This window comes from Anabrus simplex, chromosome 2, assembly GCF_040414725.1.
Source record: "Anabrus simplex isolate iqAnaSimp1 chromosome 2, ASM4041472v1, whole genome shotgun sequence".
NCBI lineage: Eukaryota > Metazoa > Arthropoda > Insecta > Orthoptera > Tettigoniidae > Anabrus > Anabrus simplex.
This window is the reverse complement of record NC_090266.1, coordinates 55817378-55838609: the sequence shown is the minus strand read 5'-3', so window position 1 is coordinate 55838609 and position 21232 is coordinate 55817378. Positions and strand designations below refer to the sequence as shown.

General features: G+C 38.1%; 1 protein-coding gene across 4 annotated transcripts in view; it reads right to left on the bottom strand.

The window, feature by feature from the left end:
• The window catches only part of LOC136863873 (probable splicing factor, arginine/serine-rich 6), a 295188-nt gene that overhangs the window by 201375 nt on the left and 72581 nt on the right, over window positions 1–21232 (bottom strand). For 2 of the 4 annotated variants that reach the window (XM_067140233.2, XM_067140234.2), the window contains exons 6-7: window positions 8474–8518; window positions 4962–5003 (exon numbers count right to left, since the gene is read on the bottom strand). In XM_067140233.2, the coding sequence (XP_066996334.1) occupies window positions 4962–5003; window positions 8474–8518 (87 nt within the window). The remainder of the gene's footprint in view (window positions 1–4961; window positions 5004–8473; window positions 8519–21232) is intronic. The other 2 variants (XM_067140235.2, XM_067140236.2) reach the window with 1 other exon arrangement.

The following is a 21232-nucleotide window of genomic DNA, read 5'->3' as shown; positions in this document are numbered from 1 at the left end:
GATACATTTTGGGAATAGTTCCTTTTTCATGGCATTTGAAGGGTATAAACAGTGAATCAAGGTTAACTGCATGCAGTAACGGGCCATAGATTATTTTGTAACGCGGCAAGGGTTGGTACTTCTGAATTGCGAATTGGCAGTTAATTCGAAATCACGTAATTCGAAGTCCGATATTTTAGTCCCAACAACTTTGAATTAACGAGGTTTTACTGTACTATGCAAACCTCCTAGACCAACTACAGAAAAAGATGCGTGAAACAAGGCCTGGTTTGGCAAGGAAAAAGGTCATCTTTCATCAGGACAACGCTCCGCCACACACAAGTGTTATTGCCATGGCAAAACTTCATGAACTGGGGTACGAATTGTTGCCACATCCACCTTATTCACTTAATTTGGCACCATCAGACTCATCTATTCCTCAAGCTGAAAATTTTCCTCGGTGGACGGAGATTTTCTACAAGGGAAGAACTGACAGCCGAATTGGAGAGGTATTTTGCAGGCCTGGAGGAATCTCATTTTCGAGATGGGATCAAGGCATTGGAACATCGTTGGACCAAATGCATTAGTCTACAGGGAGACTATGTTGAAAAATAAAAGCAGTTCCACCGAGGTAAGATACTTAGTTCTAGTACATTCCGAGAACTTTTCAAACCACCTACGTATTATTCTTCCTACTGAGGTTATCTCTCCATTTTATTAAGGTTTGATGCCCTATTGAATCTTTATAAACAGCTCCTTGCTGGTGTAGAAGTATTTAATACATCTATTAGGATGTTTAAATCCCCTGTGAACGTTTGTCGGTTCGCTGCATTCAAATCCCTCCGAGTTTATCCATCCAAAGAACGTTATGCCATTTGCAACAGAATTACTAAATAACTGAAAAGCAAGTCTCATTCACGCACTGAAATGAAGTGGGGTCTATATGCGCAGATGTAAGCTTGTGGCAAACTTTCAAACCTGCAAATCCACTTAAAAATCTTGTTGATAGAACTTCATTATTGTAACAGACTTGCCTTTTGTCGTGAAAATTATTTCTGATGCACTTAATTGCATGTACAGCATCTGAAAAGGCCCAAAGACTCCTACTTTCCTAAACATTTCCACACCTTTTTATTAGACTGTCTCCCTTCTGAAGTGAAACCTATAATTCTGGCGCTAATTTGGTCCAGTTGCAAGACCACCTAGATTAAAATTCATGACAAAATATCACCAGGTGTGGAATTTTGGCTTGTATACACAGCAACCCGTTGGAGCCAATTATACAATAGGGGCACAAACATGAACACTAACGGATGATTTGAGAGTTTATTTTTCCCATGTTCTTGGGTGTTTTCTCCTAAATTTACGAATCCAACTTTTGATGACTTGGTATTAAAGTGAACCTCTTCTCTCAGTTTTAATTCGGCATATATGAGAATTTATTGTATTGAACAGGTGGACTTATAAATATTGTAATAGTAACTGAGACATATATGAGAATTCCCGTGCGATTGTTTTTACTCTCCTCATCCCAGACATAGTTCACTAATGGCATGGGTGTTCACCCCGTATGGGCACTTAAGACCTTTTTTTACTTATTTTAGCAGGTGAGCCTCCGAAGGAAGGAGAAGCATGTCATGCATTAAACAGTGTCTATAGCCCTCAGGTGATTCAATTTTAAATAAGAGATTATCTAAAAGGAATTCGTTATCATATCTTATCCCTTTCTTATTTCTTATCTGACATTTTTTTAGCATGGTGTCAATAATCACCTTTTGCTTTCTGCTTAATGTCGGCTCACTTGAATAATTTGCCTGTAATTTGGAATCTCTTAGTTGTCTTTAGAGCAACAAAATCTTAGCATTAGCTATTTTCAATTTATTCACAAAACCAATAATATCAGGGTGAGTTAGTTCAAACAGCTGATCTTGTGCACACCACTTACATCTCGAGTCGTAGCATCCTCACAGCCAGGAACGAAATTCAGTAAGGGAACAATGTTTTCCCTATCTTCTTGTACCACCTCCTCTCGAAGTTCAAACTCACTCAACAATATGTTCCAAGACTTTCTAATGTCGTCGTTTCAATTTCTTCTCAAGACTGCACTATCCAGTATGCCACATCTTTCATGTTTCGTTTTAACTTTTCTATCCATGTCTTTGCCATTGTCCATTTTCTCTATCAAGGATGAAAGAAGTTTCCGCTGATATTTCCTCTTCAATGTTTCCAGCATACCTTGGTCCACTGGCGGCATAATGACATCATGTTAGGAGGGAAGAACATGACTTTGATCTCACCTTTTCTAAGTTGCTCTTCATTTGGGTGTGTTGGAGCATTGTCTAGTAGAAGAGCTTTTCTAGGAAGATTGTTTGAAGCTTGAAATTTTTCTAGATCTGGAACAAACTGTGTAAAGAAGTCTTTTAAGAAGTCAGCAGACATCCACGCAGCCTTCTGATTCATGCAGTGGACTGGAAGAGCATTTAGAGAAAAGTTTATAAATGTCCTAGGCTTCTTTGCTTTACCGATCATAAGCAATTTTGCTCTTAGGTTGACAGTAATATTACTACAGGGAAGAACAGTAACTCTTTCCTTACTATGCTTGTAGCCAGGTGCAGATGCCTTGGTTTTGGGCTGCGAGAGGTTTGATGGCAGCATCTTGAAATTCAGCCCAGTCTCATCACAATTTAAAATCTGATCACCGGTTGACCCTTCAGCAAGAATTATTTCCTGAAATTCCTTTTTAAATTTCACAACCTCATCGTATTTAGCCGACAGTTTTTATCCACAGATATTAAGCTGCCCAATGCTGTACCGTTTTTTCCACCAATCAAGCCACCCAGCACTGCCAATGAAATTAGGGTCCCCTTCATTAAACTCCTTCTGGAAGTACACCGCCATTTCTTGCAGAATGAGGCCAGATATTGACAGGCCCTTTTCCCGGTTTGAGTGAACCAAAGAAATAGTGCTCACTCACTTTTTCCTACTCACATTTTGAATTGTTTTTCTAATTCTCAGTGCATCACTTGTTGCTGGTGGCCATGATCGTTAAGGCGCTGAAGTCTAAAAACGGTCTAACACCGAGGTTAGCCGGTTCGAGTCCCGTTGGTCGAAAAAATTTTCACCATCAGAATGTTGGCCGGCAGGGTAGGGGAGGTGGTGGTATACAATTTCTAATCACTAGATTGCGTGCCAAAAGCCTGGATTAAATTCCAAACCTCTCCGCAGTACTCATATGGAGTGAGGGCATATGACGCTGTTGATGGTGATTCGTCCGTCGGATGGGGACGTTAAGCCTTGAGCAGACCCCTTGGTGCTATTCGACAGGAGTAGGCTATGTGCCGGCACCGGGTTTCACCCTCTCCCTACTATCATATATCACGTCATTCATTTCATCTCTCATTAACTCCTCTGATGAGGTTGACGTCAGGAAGGGCATCCGGTCATAAAAAAAAAACGCCACGACAAATTCATCTCACCACATACCCGACCCCGTAGGGAAACGGGACAAGGGTTGGACAAACAGTGCATCACTTGTTGCTCTGGTAGAGCACCACTTTTCAATTTCTCCCCCCCTTACGTTTCCAGTCTCCCACTGTAACACGTCCAACACTTTCCTCCGTTTACTTGCCATACTCACAGAGGATGTGAAAACTGTAACATCCGCACCCAACCAATACTACACTGAACAACGACTGAAAACTCGCTGCACACGTCCTTGAGAAAAAACAGGTCCTACCGCACGACTGCAAATTAAGCCTACCAGTGTCGGATGAGCGAAGGTCGGTTGAGCGAGACTCTACTGTATCTTATTTCACAGCATGTTTACAGCACAGGGTATCAAAGTAGAACTATTGAAACATCATTACTATAATGATATAATTCGCAATGTCTGCCTCAATGGCTAAATGGTTAGCATGGTGGTATTTGGTTAAAGGGGCCCCGAGTTCGGCTCCCGGTCGGGTTAGGGATTTTAACTTTCATTAGTTAATCCCTATAGCTTGGGGACTGGGTCCTTCGTGATGTTTACAGCATTGGATTTCATCTTAGATTGGGCCCATCCTCACAGACGCGCAAGGTCACCTACACGGCGTCAACTTGAAAGACCTGCACCGGGCCTCTACGGAGGCCACACCCCGTTATTATAATTATTACTGGCAATCAAGAAAGCTACTCTATTCCCCACACATACAGCTAGCACTAAAGATCAGTCATCTGAAATATCTCGCTTGAAAATTATGTGCGACGCCTGGAAAGTCTTAAACATTTCAATGCACAAGCGTTATTTTAACATCAGTGTTATACTGAATTTTAGTATATCAAACGGCGCGACAAATTGAACAACATAAGGGCAAAATGTAAAGCCATCTCCACATAGGCCAGAAGAGAGGAATATAAAAGCTTCCACTATTCGTAACGTCAGCACTAAATGGAATAGAGTGGTTAGCTCTATGTCCGGCCGCTTTAGTCCCTCCGGAAATAATCTGATAACTTTTGGTGCAAGCTGAATGAACCTCTCATTTTGTACATTTTTCCACGTCCCAGCAGAGATTGTTATGAAGAAGACCAACAAAACTAATTTCTCCGATCCACGCAGAATCTATAGCAAAAATCCTATATTTCACGTATGTAGAAAATATACATTTTCAGTGACAGAAGCACAAAAATTCCCAGCAGAGTATTACGACTGAAGCGATCTCTCTACATTTATTTTTGAGCTAACCCACCATAGCCGATACATAATTCTGAGCAGCAGCTACCTGTAACTTTTATAAATGCATATCCCACAAAACGATTCATTATTTTCATTCTGGTTAGACAGTTCTTCTGTAGTGCTTTCTGCCCTCTTACACTTGGAAACAGTAAATTTGCTACTTTAATAAAGGGTGGAAGCATATAACTCAAGAATTCCAAAATACAATGAATAAAATACTAGTCTAGTAAAGGCAAAAATATAATAGTACAATTTTCTATTAAATTCTTACCGTCGGGCTTGTCCATAAGGCTCCAAACTATCACGATCGTATCTAGAAAAGAAAAAAAAAAACCTTACAGATACCCATGTTGATTAACATTTTCATGAAAAACAAAAACAAAAATATACATCAGGAAATACACTTCATATAATAGAAATGTGCATTCAAAATTTAAGGGGTTTGCAGATGGATGTGTTAAAACTTGACAGATAAGCTGTCTCAAAAATGTCCAGCAGCATCACATTCTCAAACAACGAGAATTATATATCACTTGATGCACCCCTCAGATGATTCAATTTAAATTTAAATCATTCTTTCAGAGACATTATCTAGTCAAATTAGATACAAAAATCACAATCGCCTCAATATTCCCCACAATATTGCATGGTCCGAATGTTCAACAGTGGGAAGCAGATGTACTTTCTTTAAGCAAGAGAGGGGTGAAGAAAATTGTGTTTCTACATCTACTAATATGTAGCCAAATAGATTTAAAATTCAAAATTTCTTGCCATGGATATTTGCCCCATTACTAGTATCCATACTCAAAGTGAACAACAAGTTGCAGCACCGAAATCCCTCCATGTTACAAACTTGGAAAATGTCAGTCAAAGAAAGGGAAGATTGCAAGATGAGCGATTAGAGACGAGTTACTAATCACGCCCCAGTAACTAGTTTATGGTTTTTCTGAGACACCGAGGTGCCAGAATTTAGCCCCGCAGTTCTTTTACATTCCAGTAAATCTACCAACAAGAGGCTGATGTATTCGAGTACCTTCAAATCCACAGGACTGAACCAGGATCGAACCTGCCACCTTGGGGTCAGAAGGCCAGCGCTTCAACCGCATGAGCCACTCAGCCTGGCAAGAAAGAAGTAAATCAAGATGGGTACGAAGGAGCAAGGTGGTCAGGCAAGGTGAAAGGACAAATTGTTGGAGAAACTCAGGACGTACTCCTGCCAATAGAAAATTGTGTGATTCTCATGCAATAGAGCTTGAACAAATGTTTCGTAAACCATAACACAGAAATACTGATCTACCTACCACCAAGGACAGACCTAAGATCCATGGTCCTGAAGCCTGAAGTGTATGAAGTTTCAAAACTAAAATTTTTTAAAAGTTGGGTAAGAACTATCTGCACCAGGCTCTATCTGAAATCAAATTGGGATCAAGATTGGCACAAGTGCCAACAGAAAAGTTATTTTGGCACAAGTGCAGAAAGTTCAGAGGACACAGAACTGCTGAACTTAGGCTTCACAGCAGACATGCCAACTTACAGAAGTAAAAAGTTAGGAGAAATTTGGCTGTGAATCGCAACGTATTAAGACATCACTGATGGCAGAACACGTACCAATTCATTATAATTCAATACGTTAGTAACTCCATTTGGCCTACGCATATATCTTTTTCATAATATGAATACTAAATACTGGACATACCTGAACTTCAGGAACATATGACTTATTATTCAACATGCTGATCACATGACTAATTGTTGTTCAACACACCCATAACTGACTTAGCCCTCTTCAGAAACTCTGAACTAAATTTTTGCTCAAAGCATTTGCCTTGCTGAACTGATTTTAAGGCTAAACATTTCTCCAAAGTTTGTTCAGACAGCAAGGACCTGAAAAGTATTTTTACCTTTGTGACTCTGCAAAACACACATTCTGCATTGCTATGTGGAATTGATAAAATAGCAAGCATCACCTTATAGAGTCTTGTCGTATTTAAGTACACGATCAGCTGATTTCATCTGACCTACCAATGCCCATGGAACATCAGTTCTTCCTTTTGCCAGGCTTATTTCTTCGAGCTGAAGGTTACAGAACTGGGAGTGCAGAATGTGTTTCTTTATCTAAATGTTACATTTCACTAGTCAGAATGTTTACAAAAGCATTATGAAAAACCTAAGGCTAGAAAATGATACCTTAATTATAGCAGAAATATTTGCAACTTCAGCATTAATTAAAACGTCATCTTTGAACAGAAATTTGTGTACCCTGTAGTCACATGATTTTCTAACAGACTTAAAGAATATGCACTTTTCCTCAGACTTCAAAGTGTTCACCAAAACAAACTGAGAGTTCCCTATCAGATCACAATCATCCCTTTGATTTGCTGGAGTATGATAATTTACATCGAGAGAGGAGGAGGAGCTTTTATTAACTTGTGGTTTCACACACCTTGCCATCACATACTTCAATAGTTCCTCCAAAACTGACCTCAGTAAGTGGATGTGCGGCATACTTGACTGAAGAGCTACGTTTGGATCCTCAAAGATATCAATAAAACTTGAGAGAAAAAGGCAAAAATATTTATGTAAATTGGATGAAAGGAACATGAACAGTCGTTCTTCACATGACAAAGCATGGCCCTTAGTGTCATGAGAAGTTTCATTTTTTTGAGTGAAACTGATGACTGGGTTTTCCTTTTAACTGAGGAGTGTGGTTAAATGTTATGACAATGCTTTCTCCTTTTCAAACAAGACACATGTGCACTTAGACTGTGAGTCTTCAAAGTTCCTATCTGAGAATCCTTACAATTTCACTCTTGAGTAAAGTACCAAAGGGTCAAACTGCAGCCAAATCCTATCTAAACACCTTCTTAGTGATAACCATCGAGTAGGTACATGCTTCAGAATTTTCCTGATCTGTGTCGTGTGAAGTCAAATACTCTGAACTTCTCTTTCCTCTTTGCACTCCCTTCCAGATAATAAAATATATCAATTACACTTTTATCTATATTTACGGAAAGCACGCCGTGCCCGTCTCTGCAGCAAGATTAATTAGGTGCAAGAGCAGCCTACGATGATTATGTTAATATATTCCCACTTCAAACGTCCTGCCTCACCATTCTTTAATCCTACCATCCCTGGAGCATCATCAGCACCAAGAACTAGGCAGTTTTAATGGAATGCAGAATTCCTGAAAAGTTGAGAGCAAACGATTGGCAATCTAAGCTCCAGTAGCATTCCATTATAAATTAGGCATAGAGAGTAGACAATTCTGAATTTCACCGAGTCCATGCCACAAATTTTTTATGATAGCCACCGTTTTCGTTCTAGCACACCCATATCGTTTAGCGATCTCCGAACCAGGAAACTTTTTGCAAAACAAAAGGTCTAGCGTGGTCGGCACAATTTACAGGCAGATTACGTTCTTTAATCAATGACGTAAATAAAGTCTCGGCATTCGTCACAAGATTTTCATCTTGGTTTTTACATGAAAAGTTCAGTTCCTGGTTCCTTTCTACACACTGGACACACTCCTTATGTTTTTTTGTTTGCATATGTTTGAGTATATCGCACTTCCCGCCATGCGCAACTGAAAAATCACATCTACATATAAATGAGACCTATTCAAATATGAAATAAAGATGCCTATCTTGATAATTAGAATGTTGTTACATCCCATTAAAAGTAAGTGTGAAAGAAAAACCTTTTTGTTAAGTTTTCAAATTCTACATTTTCTATCCAAGTACACTATCTACTGTACTGCTAAGCATACAATAAAAACAACCTTACCGTCGAGATGAAGGTCCATAAGGGTCCATACCATCACGGTCAAACCTGTAATACAAACAATTTTTAGACTAATTCTACGAAAACCCTACTGTAGAGTACATTCACGTATATGTGATGTACATCCCATATAGGATACACGTGACAATTAAGTCTAAACCCGTGTGATTCAGTTATGGCCTCTGCTTATTTCAAAGATGCCATCACAGTTTTATAATCATTATGCACGAAAATTTTTCAAAAATGCCTTTTCATTTAGAGAGAGACACTTCCTGGAACAATTTCAGGCAGAAATATTTGTTACAAATGACATGTTTGTCATTTCTGCTTTCCAAGCATCCGACAACTTAATTTTCTAGCAGAATTTATCTCCTTAGCCGGGCATAACAAAATTTTAAAACTGAAGACAAATGGGAAGACTGTGTATAAACCCTTAACAGCCTCAATGGCAAATCATCACCGGATTATGTACACATGAAAAATTAGGAAAAACAAACCGGCTGACTTCTGTTTCAGGCCATTCAAACAATTTGGAACAAATATACCTTTTCAGCCTAGTTCAGGTTGCCAATTGGCCAATTACTTACTAATAGAAAATAGTTCATGTGTATAAAACTGCAGTTATAACACTGTGTGTTTCGAATAAGATCTTCTGTAGTGCAAACATTTCATTCCACTGGTTATCAAAATACTGCTGATTAAACGTGGCTTCATGCTAGGTACCAACTGATGAGCCCAACCTAGCACACGGGGGCAAAACGCTGGCAACCAGGAATGAGTTAGCTGCAAAAATTTATAATGTCCAACAATGGACCATTTATATTGGTATTATAAATATACTCATTCGGGACAAATATTTCATGTTCCCCATGGGAATCAACATCTGTATCACTTGTTTAACATCTCGCTACCAAATCAAAGGTTTTCGATCAGGAAGGTAGCGGCTATGGCCGTAATTAGACAGAGCCCCAGCACTGTCCTGGTGTGAAAATACGAGGAAAACCATCTTAAGGGGTGCAAATGCAAGCTCACTGCTGCGTGAGCCTAACCAAATGGGAAACTCGCTCCATGATTATTAAACTTAAGCATATTGAATTGCGGAAGGTAGAAAAAAGCAAAAAATTTTAAATTCGGTTCTCGTAAGACTAGTTACTGATATACCGTATTTACTTGCGTATTAGACCCCTTTTCCCCCCATTTTTACAGCCAAAAGATTTAAACGGGGGGTCCAATATACGATAACCACAAATTTTGTGCACTAAACACATTACTTTTAGGCTATAAAGAGCTATAAATTATATACGTAAATATTCTTCACTGCTCTTTAACAAATCTATGAATGCGAGTTATACTGGCTATTTTCCTTGAAAGGCAGCATTTCTAAATGTAAAAAGTCAATAAATGGTGAACAAAACTTTTAGGCCTAGATATAAAGTAAATATAATCCATTTTAGTTGATCACGTCATATTTCATCTCATTAGTAATTCCGATGAGGTCGTCAGGAAGGACATATGATCGTAAGGACTCGCTACAAAGATTCGTCTCACTCCATACTCGACGACGTAGAGAAAAGGGACAAGGGTACCGTATTATCATATTATGCAATAATGATACTAAATAACACAATGGCTAGTCATTTGGCTCTGTCAGTCGAGCAGTAAGCCTACCACACAGCGAACCTGATCACTGCTGTACTTTAATTGTCTTGCGCCGCTAACTTCCCTGCTACAGGCAAGTCGTCATCTTCACTGGCATCTCGTCAGCCACGCAGTCATGCAATGTAATCGAGACAGAGCATTCAAGGTCCCGACATTTCAAGCCTTTTAAAAATAGTTTTGTTCCCGATTATACAGTCCAAACTGTGCCAAGCTATTCCCAAATGGTTTCTGGAGATGGTCTCTGATATTCCCATCTGGTGGAAGTGTAGCAGAAGCCACTCCTCCTGAATAAAGCCATGTTGTTGAAACATGCCAAACTACCAACTCATAATTAGCATTACGAGTTGTACACAGTTAAAAAAAATTAGCGGAACATGTTTTGTAGCGTCTGGTGTGTGAACGTTAATTTGGCAGATGGGGTTCCAATAGTCATATAGCATACTTTGAGACCTTAGTTAAATTGAAGTTATACTCCATCTGTAAGCGTAGGCATGCATTAAACTGACAGGTGACACCTCAAAACGAAAAGCATAGCAGTGTGTCGTCGTGAGGTACACAGACTACTGCGGTCATCTGAGCACCTATGTCAAACCGTACATCCCATGACACATCTTAACGAGGTTCAAGTTACAAGGGCTGTCACTTTGATCCAGGAAGGATGGACTTTTCGTCGTGTTGCTGTAAATCTCCATGTCTCTCCGTTAGTTATTCACCGCTTGTGGAATCGCTAGGAGACACGCCAGTTCACAAGGAGGATTGGACAAGGTTGTGGACTCATGACAATGCCACAAGATGACACATCTGACAATGTGTGCGTTGCGACATCGTTCAGCAACTGCCAGAGAAATGCAACAAGACCTCAGAAGGTCACTGGAGTCACGGTGTCTAACCAGACAGTAACGAACAGGTTAAGATAAGTGTCTCTACAACCCAGCCGTCCTGTACGAGTGCCCCGTTTAATGTATCAACATCGCGCAGCTCACCTTCCGTTTGCCCGTACCCACGTCAACAGGCAACTTCGCCAATGGAGACCTGTGTTGTTCACAGAAGAGTCCAGATTTCCCCCGACAGTGTGATGGACATCAACGTGTATGGAGACGCCGTGGTCAGCAGTACAAGCCAAATGTTGTCCAAGAAGGCGACCGATTCGGACAAGGTTCTGTGATGGTGTGCGGTGGCATCAGTACTGACGACCATGCAGATCTTGTCGTCGTCCGTGGTAATCTTACCGCTGCGGGGTACATCGAGCAGATACTGCTACAGCCTGTGTTGTTTGCATAAGGTGTTGGCCCTGAATCCGTACTCAAGCACGACAATGCTAGGGCTCACGCAGCGCGCATCACCAGACCTATCTTGCGAGAACTGGACATTCAAGAGATGGAATGGTCAGCAGCGAGTCCCGACCTTAATCCCATCGAGTATGTGTGGGATATACTTGACAGAAGTTTTCGTGGGCGTCCTGTTCCGCCAATGACATTTTCACGTAAGAAATTAAAATTCGCCAGAAAAATCTCCAAATGGCACCTAAAATCTTTGAAATACTGTCACTAAATAACTAAAAACTTGGCAGGTTCGATCCTGGCTCAGTCCTGTGGTGCTTGAAGGTGCTGAATTACGCCAGCCTCGTGTCGGTACGTGAAAGAACTCCGGTGGGACTAAATTACGGCACCTCGGCGTATCCGAAAACCATAAAAGTAGTTAGTGGGACGTAAACCCAGTAATATTAATATCATTTACATTACTAAAATAGACTCCAAATCTAGCGACTAGTCTCTAGAATCGACTAGACTGATGTGAATACGAACATAGCACGCGAAAACGAGACATTTACGATCGATATAGCGTCGCAATATACAGGTTTCAATAAACATCGCACATATTTCTTGTATTAATGAAAGTAGATATCTCATTTGAAAGCAGCTAATGAGCGAAGGAATTCCGGCCACTGGCGTACAATGCTGAAATGGCGGGATTTGAAAACAAATGTTTGAAGTTCACAAAAAAAAAAAAAACTGGAGAAATAGTAGAATAATCAGGAGGCAGGAAAAACTGTTGAAAATAGGAAGTCTCCCGTGTAAATCGGGAAAGTTGGTAGGTATGCACTTACAATAGGCATATCGAAGAACAGTGCCATTAACTAGATGTGGCCACAATTTGTGAACAAAAAAGTTAGATTAGAACATACACTACCCACCTTTCCCGCCCCAAAAACTTGCCCTTGTTACATGCCCTGTGAGAAAGACCAGCTTGCTCCTTGATTATAGCACTCAAGCACCGTGATACACAGAAAATACACGAACAAAAGTAAAAATCATCAGTACAGTGATCAGTGATGTCATGCGCTGCACACAATCCTCCCTCATATTATTCTAAGACACACAATGATGTAAACATTCTAACTTTTGCTATTACTTCCTATGCAAGCCATAGATTGTCTGGGTGGAAGGATAGGGGCAGCAGCTGTTCCACTCATGCAACCACTTCACTGCTACCTGGTTCCGCAAATTGCCGGGAGGGGGATTCATAGTAGTTACACTGCTCCTCGAGAAAAAAGTATGTAATCATTACCTACCTCACAAATGCCCCAAAATCGGTAAAAGTGATGGATTGCATTCTTATTTCCTTAAAAATTAAATCATTACTCATGTGAACAGAAAGAGCAAGAAAACACGTTTAAGTGAACCAGACAAAGAACAAATCCGTAAGCTAGAGACTCGAGAAGAATTAACAATGACAATTCTAACCAATGAGGTAGCTGAACATTTTTTTCATCAACCATAAACCTCTTTCATGTTGTAGAATTTTCTAAAACTCTGAACACCTTTATACTAATGATTTTCATTATTTGCATTACTTATGAATTGCATATGGTACAGTAATGCTACACTACAACTATACATCGAGCCCATTAAACAAAACCTTTCCTAAAGAGCCCATTTCTTTAGCCTCCCAGCATGGGAGGACTTTCACTACCCAGCTATCCTGTGCTCCAGGAGGGGTATAGCACCAAGCATGCCCTGTAATGCTTTTACTTCATCAAGCATAACTGACGACGGTTCAATGAATTTTACCAAAATTTCCAGTTTGTTAATGCATAAACACACACACAGAATAGTTACCAAAATTAACGAAGGTCAGTGGAATGGAGGAATCTCGCAATGCTTCCAAATCGAACAAGGGATATGGCTGAACCAAATGTAGTTGCTAGTACCCAGTTTTTTTTAGAAATAAGACCTCAATATAGGTTTCTGTACTACGTTCATTAACACAAACAGCAAAAAACACATTTTCTACACAGTACGTGGTACCCGTTAATTTACCCTCAATCGGAACAGAAATAACATACCGTATAACCGCAAGTGATGCTGAGCATAAATATCTGCCTGGTCTACTACCATCTTTACAAACTCAACAGTAAAAAAGTGAAAAATTTCATAGGTTATAAGTAATTTTTTGCAACATTCTGAGTCCATAACCTGTCGTGATTTCCCCTCTTTGCCCTCTGTAATCATCGATGTCTTCCCAATCAAACCCACAATTGACAACATTATGGACAATATCTTCCCACATTTCACAAGCAACATAGCCGTCATGATCACCTTTACCCTCAGATTCTATATCCTAGTCCTCATTTAACAAAACAAAACTTTCTGTATCATTGACTAAAACGCATCCACGATTACAAAAAAATTTAGCTGCTATGGTGTCAACAACAGAACGTGTTGCTTTTTCAGACGTGATATACGATGCATACGTATATAGACAAGAAAGATGTTCCACCTATCAATACTATTTATTATGAGCAGATTCACATCAGTACCACTTTCGACTATTTACAGTCACCAGCTGATACATTACAATATTACAATCATTAGGCAATGGTATGTGTCACAAAGATGTTGTTCATTAGAGCATCTGGATGTCTAATGGGGTTGTGGATTAGATGTATTCGTCATATTGTGACTATATGGGGTTAAAACTGTGTCCAAGACCAATATGGCAGTGAATAGCTTAACTAAAATTAAAACAAATTCTTCGTATACATGAAACACATTAAAAACACAAGAAACATATATATAAGACGCTTCGTGAGTTTAAACACATTAAAATATTAAAAACATGTATGTAAAAAAACATTTGTTAAATTTAAAAGTTCATGCGTGGCAAAGTTCTTTCTTCATGCTTCCTTGTTGGGTTCTTGTACATCTATGTTTACATTGTTTGGTTTCGTAAACAATTCTTGAAGATGTTCTATTTGACTAAGTATGTACCATATGTGTTCGCAGCAAAACCCAAGTCGTAGGATGGTCAAGTATTGTTGTAGCTCAGCTGTTAAAGTATTTTAATAAATTTTGAAGCAGATTGTAGTGTCCTGAATTTTAAATTTGGTGAATGTAAGTTGTTGTTGGCGACCTCCCTCTTATCTGTATTCGTGTTTAGGAGCTGCTATTATCTGCGAAAGATAAACTGGTATGAGTACAGTGTGAGTTTGAAGGAATGCCTGAAGTCGTGTGTGGAAGTGAAACATATTAAAATACATAAAGCACAGTATAAAACACAAGTTCAAACACACTAAAATATACGGTACATGTATGTTAAAATTTGAGAGTTCGTGTTGTGTGGAGTTCCTTCTTCAAGCTTCCTTATAGTTCTTGCACTTCTCTGTCTATGTTAATTTAGTTGCATAAAGTGATCTTAGAGTGTCATGATAATTCGTGGTGAAAATCCTTTTCGTCAAAATTTTTCAAGTACTGTTGTGATTCAACCGTTGACATACTTCAGTGAGTTTTATGACATACTGCTAAGTCTTGAGTTTTAAGAATATTGATTAAAGGAGCTGTTGGTGGCAACCTCTCTCTCGTCTGTATTCGTGTTGTAAAGATAAGCTAGTATAAGTATAGTGTGCGAATGAAGGAATGCCTGCGGTGTGTACGGAGGTGAAAAGGGTACTTACTGTTGTTGCTGTGGTGAAGGTCGTATAGCATTGTGTTTGGAAGCTTGCTGTGTACTACTGCGAGTGCGTCTGGGACTTATGTTAGCTGCCACATTGATCATAGATACCATTTTAACGCCATATAGACAAAACATTACTACAATATATTTTAATTTTAACCCCATTAGACATCCGGATGATTTAATCATAATAACATCTTTGTGACTTATGTCTAATGGCTACAATATTGTAATATACCAGCTGATGATGGCAATGGAAGGCCAAAACCGGTAGTGATGTGAATCCATTTATAATAAATAAAGTATTGATAAGTGGAATACATTTCTTGTCTGTATACCCGCATCCAATCAATACGGAAATGAAACTTATAAATAATAACACACGATATATACTTAGTCAAATAGAACATCTTCAAGAATTGTTTACAAAACCAAACAATGTAAACAGATGTACAAGAAGCCAACAAGGAAGGCTGAAGAAAGAACTTTGCAAAGCATGAACTCTTAAATTTAACAAATGTTTTTTTACATACATGTTTTTAATATTTTAATGTGTTTAAACTCAGCAAGTGTTTTATATACAGTAGAAGTCCGTTATAGCAAGAATTCATAACAGCGAAAAATTTACTCGCTATAACGAATTGTCGTTATATCTGATTTTTGTATAGAAGTCGGAAAACCCTTCATGCCCTTTAAAATCGGTTTCAAACGGCAATCAGTTTGTTCAAAACTTGCGTTTCCGCAGATGATATCCACACTACGGCTTACTTGTTTGTTATTTTTCGTAATCCGATACTACGTGAAAGCGTATGTTTAATTTCATTCTGAAAAGAATATAGTACCGTATTTCTCCGAATCCAAGATGAACCCCACTTTTTCCTTCAAAAAATTTAAATCAGGCTCAAAAAGAAGTTTGTAAAAAAACGTATGAATGCCTTGTTGTACAGTAGGCCTACGCATTTTTAGACTATTTTTAGACGCCGAACATTGACTTACGTCACGCCGTATTTTTTAAATTTATTATATTTTTTTGCAACTGCACAATTATTTTTTATTTCCGCAGGTTTAAGGACCATTAACTTAACACTGGCATCATAATACCGTAGAGAACTCGTTGAAAATTTTCCGGCAATACCTATTCCATGCATCTCTACAACGATCCATCAGGAAATTAGTCTTGCTGTCTATAGAACTGTTACTTTTACGCAGCGTCAGATGTAACCGGCTACCGCTACACGCACATCTCGCTTGTCGGGTTCGGCCAATTTCAGTGGCTAGCGATGTATAGGCCTAATCGCGAACGTTGAAAGTTAACGAACAAATTTATTGCGCCATGGTATGGCCACTCCGCCCTTGCATTTTTCGTGCACATACCTCACAATTTCATCTTCGACTTCTTTAAAGCGTCCTTGTTGGGAACCACTGAATGCATTTTTTGTACAGTACACATTTTTAGCTCTATCTTCACGCTAACGCCAAATATTGGCTTTAGTTAGGCCTATGCCGTATTTTCTTGTGGCTGCACAATTCTACATTTCAGAGTGTTTAATAAACATTAACTTAAAATCGGCATTATAATATCGACTAGAACCAGTTGAAAATTTGCCGGCAGTACCTTTTCCACGTATCTTTACAATACGACTATCCATCACGAAAATATTCCTGCTGTCTATAAACCTTAATTTTACTAAGCGTCAAGTACAATAGACGCGTTATGACTCTGCCACTGAGTAGACATGGCTTTTCTAAGAATTCTAAAGGTCGCATGTTTTGATGTCATTCTGCAGATTTGAGAAACACACAGGCACTGTACAACCGGTTGTCGCGGCTAGCGATGTGTAGTAAAGATGCGGTCGTTCTGTGCGCGTGTGAAAAGAAGCAGCGTGGTTACCGCGGTAGTTGCCAGTGGTATCCATTAACTTACTGTTAGGCCGCAAATGTAACAACCCTTGAGTTTTCGCATGAGATTCTGAGAAAAAGTCTTGGATTCGGAGAAATACGGTATCACTCCAGAGATTTCTGTAGCAAACACCTCAGCTTTCTTCTTCAAACAGAGTCGCCTAACCTAACCGTAGATGTAGCCTATCATGAAAACATATTTGAAACGCATGTAGAGAAATAACCTCTTCGCGAAAAATTGACATGTAAATAGCCATAACTAGACGCGAGAAGATATGAAATATTCTTTGAAATCAGTGGTGTACTCTGCCATATCTTGAGGTGTATCACATTCTTAATTTCCGTACTATATAACATTAAAATTAAGATGTCGTTTTAACAGTCTTTATTTTTAACGAGTTAACAACTGCTATCGGCCACGTTATTTACACATCTATTACGAAATAGTGTTATCCTCTTTCATTTCGAATTTTCTTTAGAGAACAGCAGTCGATGGGTATTACTGGTATTACTAATCAACTCCAACATCGCCTTTGAATGTCAACGAGAGAGCTCGCAAATGCACAAAGTGAGAAAACTATACCGTACCGAAGATGATCGATCGGATTTTGTTGCAAACGTTTGTTTTCTTATTCAAACAATGTCACGTATCCTAACTTACCGTACTATACGTATGATGAAAACACACTTCAAGCGCCAGTAGAGAAATTAAACCTTACTCGCTATAAATTTTCATAATAGCCTTTCCGTAATTTAACCAGACGCGACAAAATATAAACTAACCTCTGAAATCAATTAAGCACTCTGCCATATCTCAAGGTGTATCCCATTCTTGCTGAACTGCAGTATTTAGGCTCAAAATTAAGCAGTCGTTTAGTCGGCCTTAATTTTTAACGAGTTAACAACCGTTATCGGAGACTTTATTTACGCATTGATTACGAAAATATGATCTCTTTCATTTCGAATTTTCTTTACGGAACAGCTGTCGACGGATATTACTAATCGACTCCGACATCGCCTTCGAATGTCGACAAGAGAAATCGCTAGTGTACATAACGAGGAAACTATGCCGAAGGTAATCGATCGCATGCAATATCATCGCTGGGGTGCATAAATATCGGTTCAGGAAAAAATCGCGTGCGCTTAATCGTTCGTAACAACGGATGCGCCAGTGACAGGGCTCTCGCTGTAACCGAAGGACGATACACAGTTTAATATAGGAATTTTGAAGGGACAGAAAAAAGTAGTCGCTATAACGGAGTTTCCGTTATATGCCGTACTCGCTATAGCGGACTTCTACTGTATATGTTTCTTGTGTTTTTAATGTGTTTAATATACACGTATAATTTGTTTTTTAAGTTTAGTTAAGCTTTTCACAGCCATATTGGTCTTAGATACAGTTTTAACCCCATATAGTCAAAATATGACAAATATATCTAATCCACAACCCCATTAGACATCCGGATGCTCTATGAAACATCTTTGTGACACATACCAATGCATTATGATTGTAATATTGTAATGTAACAGCTGATGAGGACTGTAAACAGTCGAAACCAGTACGATGTGAAACTGCTCATAATAAATAGTATTAATAGGTGGAACATCTTTCTTGTCTATATACGTATATCCAATCAATACAGAAATGAAACTTATGATACCATACGTAATCGATAAAAACTCTATAATATACACATCACATGAAAGATTGATGCTTTGTCGAAGAGATATATTTCATTACATTTGTAATCGTTCAAGAACTGTTCGCTAGATAGAAGCACAAAGCAGAAGCTGCTACATGCGTAGAGTGTACTGCACTCCAAGCTGAGCGATTAAATGAATGAAAAATAAATTCAGTTTTGGTACTATACCAATGTACTATTTAACTCTGGCTTCATTGTTACAAAAAATGGCATTATTCTAAGCAAATCCTGAATTAATAGATATGCATTTGTTTTTACCCAATATCTTAATATTTGTTGCACAATACAATCTGAAAGTCTCATAAAATATTAAATAAGATAAATGTGCAATACCATGTGTTCATTTTCTTCAGCCACTATACATCAGAACCTGCAACTGCTTTCAATACAGGGATAATTGCAATTCACAAATTGTAAGAGGTTGCAGTAGTCATCATAAGAATTTGCTCGGTGAGTAGAGAATCATTATATGTTATAAACCTCATTTTAGGTCCGTATTGAAAACTTAACAGTTCAACAATGACAAAGGTGTTTTAATTTATTCCACCTATTCAATACTTATATTATCACGTATAGTTGTTACATAATTAAATTCTTAGTTACATGGGACATGTTTCGCCCTCAATTAAGGGCATCTTCAGCCTAAATACAATAATCAAAAATACAACTAAATTAAAAGTGGACGTTAAATACAATCATCAAAAATACAACTAAAATAAAAAGTGGAAGTTAAAAGTTTAGTCTGTTCTTAAAATTCAGAACAATAAAATTGTGAAAAATGATAAAATAAAAAGATGCTAATGGAAAACTGTCTTATGATTAAACTATAATCTTGTCAGAGACTAAAACTTCTATTAAAATTCGAATTAAAACAGTTCATATAAAATATTGGAAAATCAAAGTGGTAGTAATAAAAAGCCAACGACATGAGGGCGTGTACATAAGCATAAACTTGATTGTCATGAATACAATCTTTTCAAGGCCTCTTACAATTTTTCAATAGATGCTTCTGCCTTACTTACTACGAATTTCATCAACGGCCTTGAAAAGATTGTATTCATGACAATCAAGTTTATGCTTGTGTACACGCCCTCATGTCGTTGGCTTTTTATTACTACCACTTTGATTTTCCAATATTTTATATGAACTGTTTTAATTCGAATTTTAATAGAAGTTTTAGTCTCTGACAAGATTATAGTTTAATCATAAGACAGTTTTCCATTAGCATCTTTTTATTTTATCATTTTTCACAATTTTATTGTTCTGAATTTTAAGAACAGACTAAACTTTTAACTTCCACTTTTTATTTTAGTTGTATTTTTGATGATTGTATTTAACGTCCACTTTTAATTTAGTTGTATTTTTGATTATTGTATTTAGGCTGAAGATGCCCTTAATTGAGGGCGAAACATGTCCCATGTAACTAAGAATTTAATTATGTAACAACTATACGTGATAATATAAGTATTGAATAGGTGGAATAAATTAAAACACCTTTGTCATTGTTGAAGTAGAGAATCATCCGAGGCCACTGAGCATTCTTTGATGGCAGAAGAGACCAATTCCAGAAATGGAGCTTTGCAACAGTGATGTTATAAAAGAACTAGTGATACTTTCAATTATCTAATAACCTCCATCCAACTATTGAAATAATTGAAAAAATATCTGAATATCATTCAGTTCGTAATGACAACACAACCGTATGAATAATCTAATAACTTCTATCCAGTTATTTAAATAATATAATAAAGTAATCAAATTAGTTTCAAATAGCATTCAGTTGTACAGCATAGAATAATCAGACGAGTCATGAATACATTTTTAGGTTTCAGTCTGTTGGGCGGAGAATCTCTTTATTATAATTTTGGGTTAACCTTATTCAATACATTAAAATTGTAGCGTAGATGTAATTATAACATATTTTGCAATCAGTGCTAGTTTTGACGCCCCACTGAGTCATCATCAGCTGATAAAAGTTTGTAGCAAAATTGACAATCGTTTAAGTTTACCAACGTCAAATTCATCACAATTTAAAACCATATTAACAACATGAAACTGTGTTAAAAATATACTGTCTCTATATTAATATTTTCAACAAGTCAAAGACTTGCGAGTCTTATGCCATAACCCGATAACATATGAAAAACCGGTTTTGCTCACTTATGATTTTTTATGTATTGAATAAGGTGGACCCAAAATTATAATAAAAAGTTGTAATCTTGGTTCAATACAGACAAACAATGAAGTTTATTAATTTAACGGAGAATCTATGTACTAAAAATAAGTGAAAAATCAAAATATGCCTTCTTTCTAAATGAATCTCCAAATGTTGAAACCAAATGAGTGAATTAACTGGATAAAAGTTAAGCATGCTGGCCTTTAATCCACAGGGGCCCAGGGATCATTTTAGTCAGGTCAGGGATTTTAAATGTCACTAGTTAATTCCTGTGGCTTGGGGACTGGGCGTGGCGTCTGGGCGTCTTCAGCATTAGATCGTAGTTTGGGCCCCATCCTCACAGACGCACAGGTGACTTACACAGTATTAACT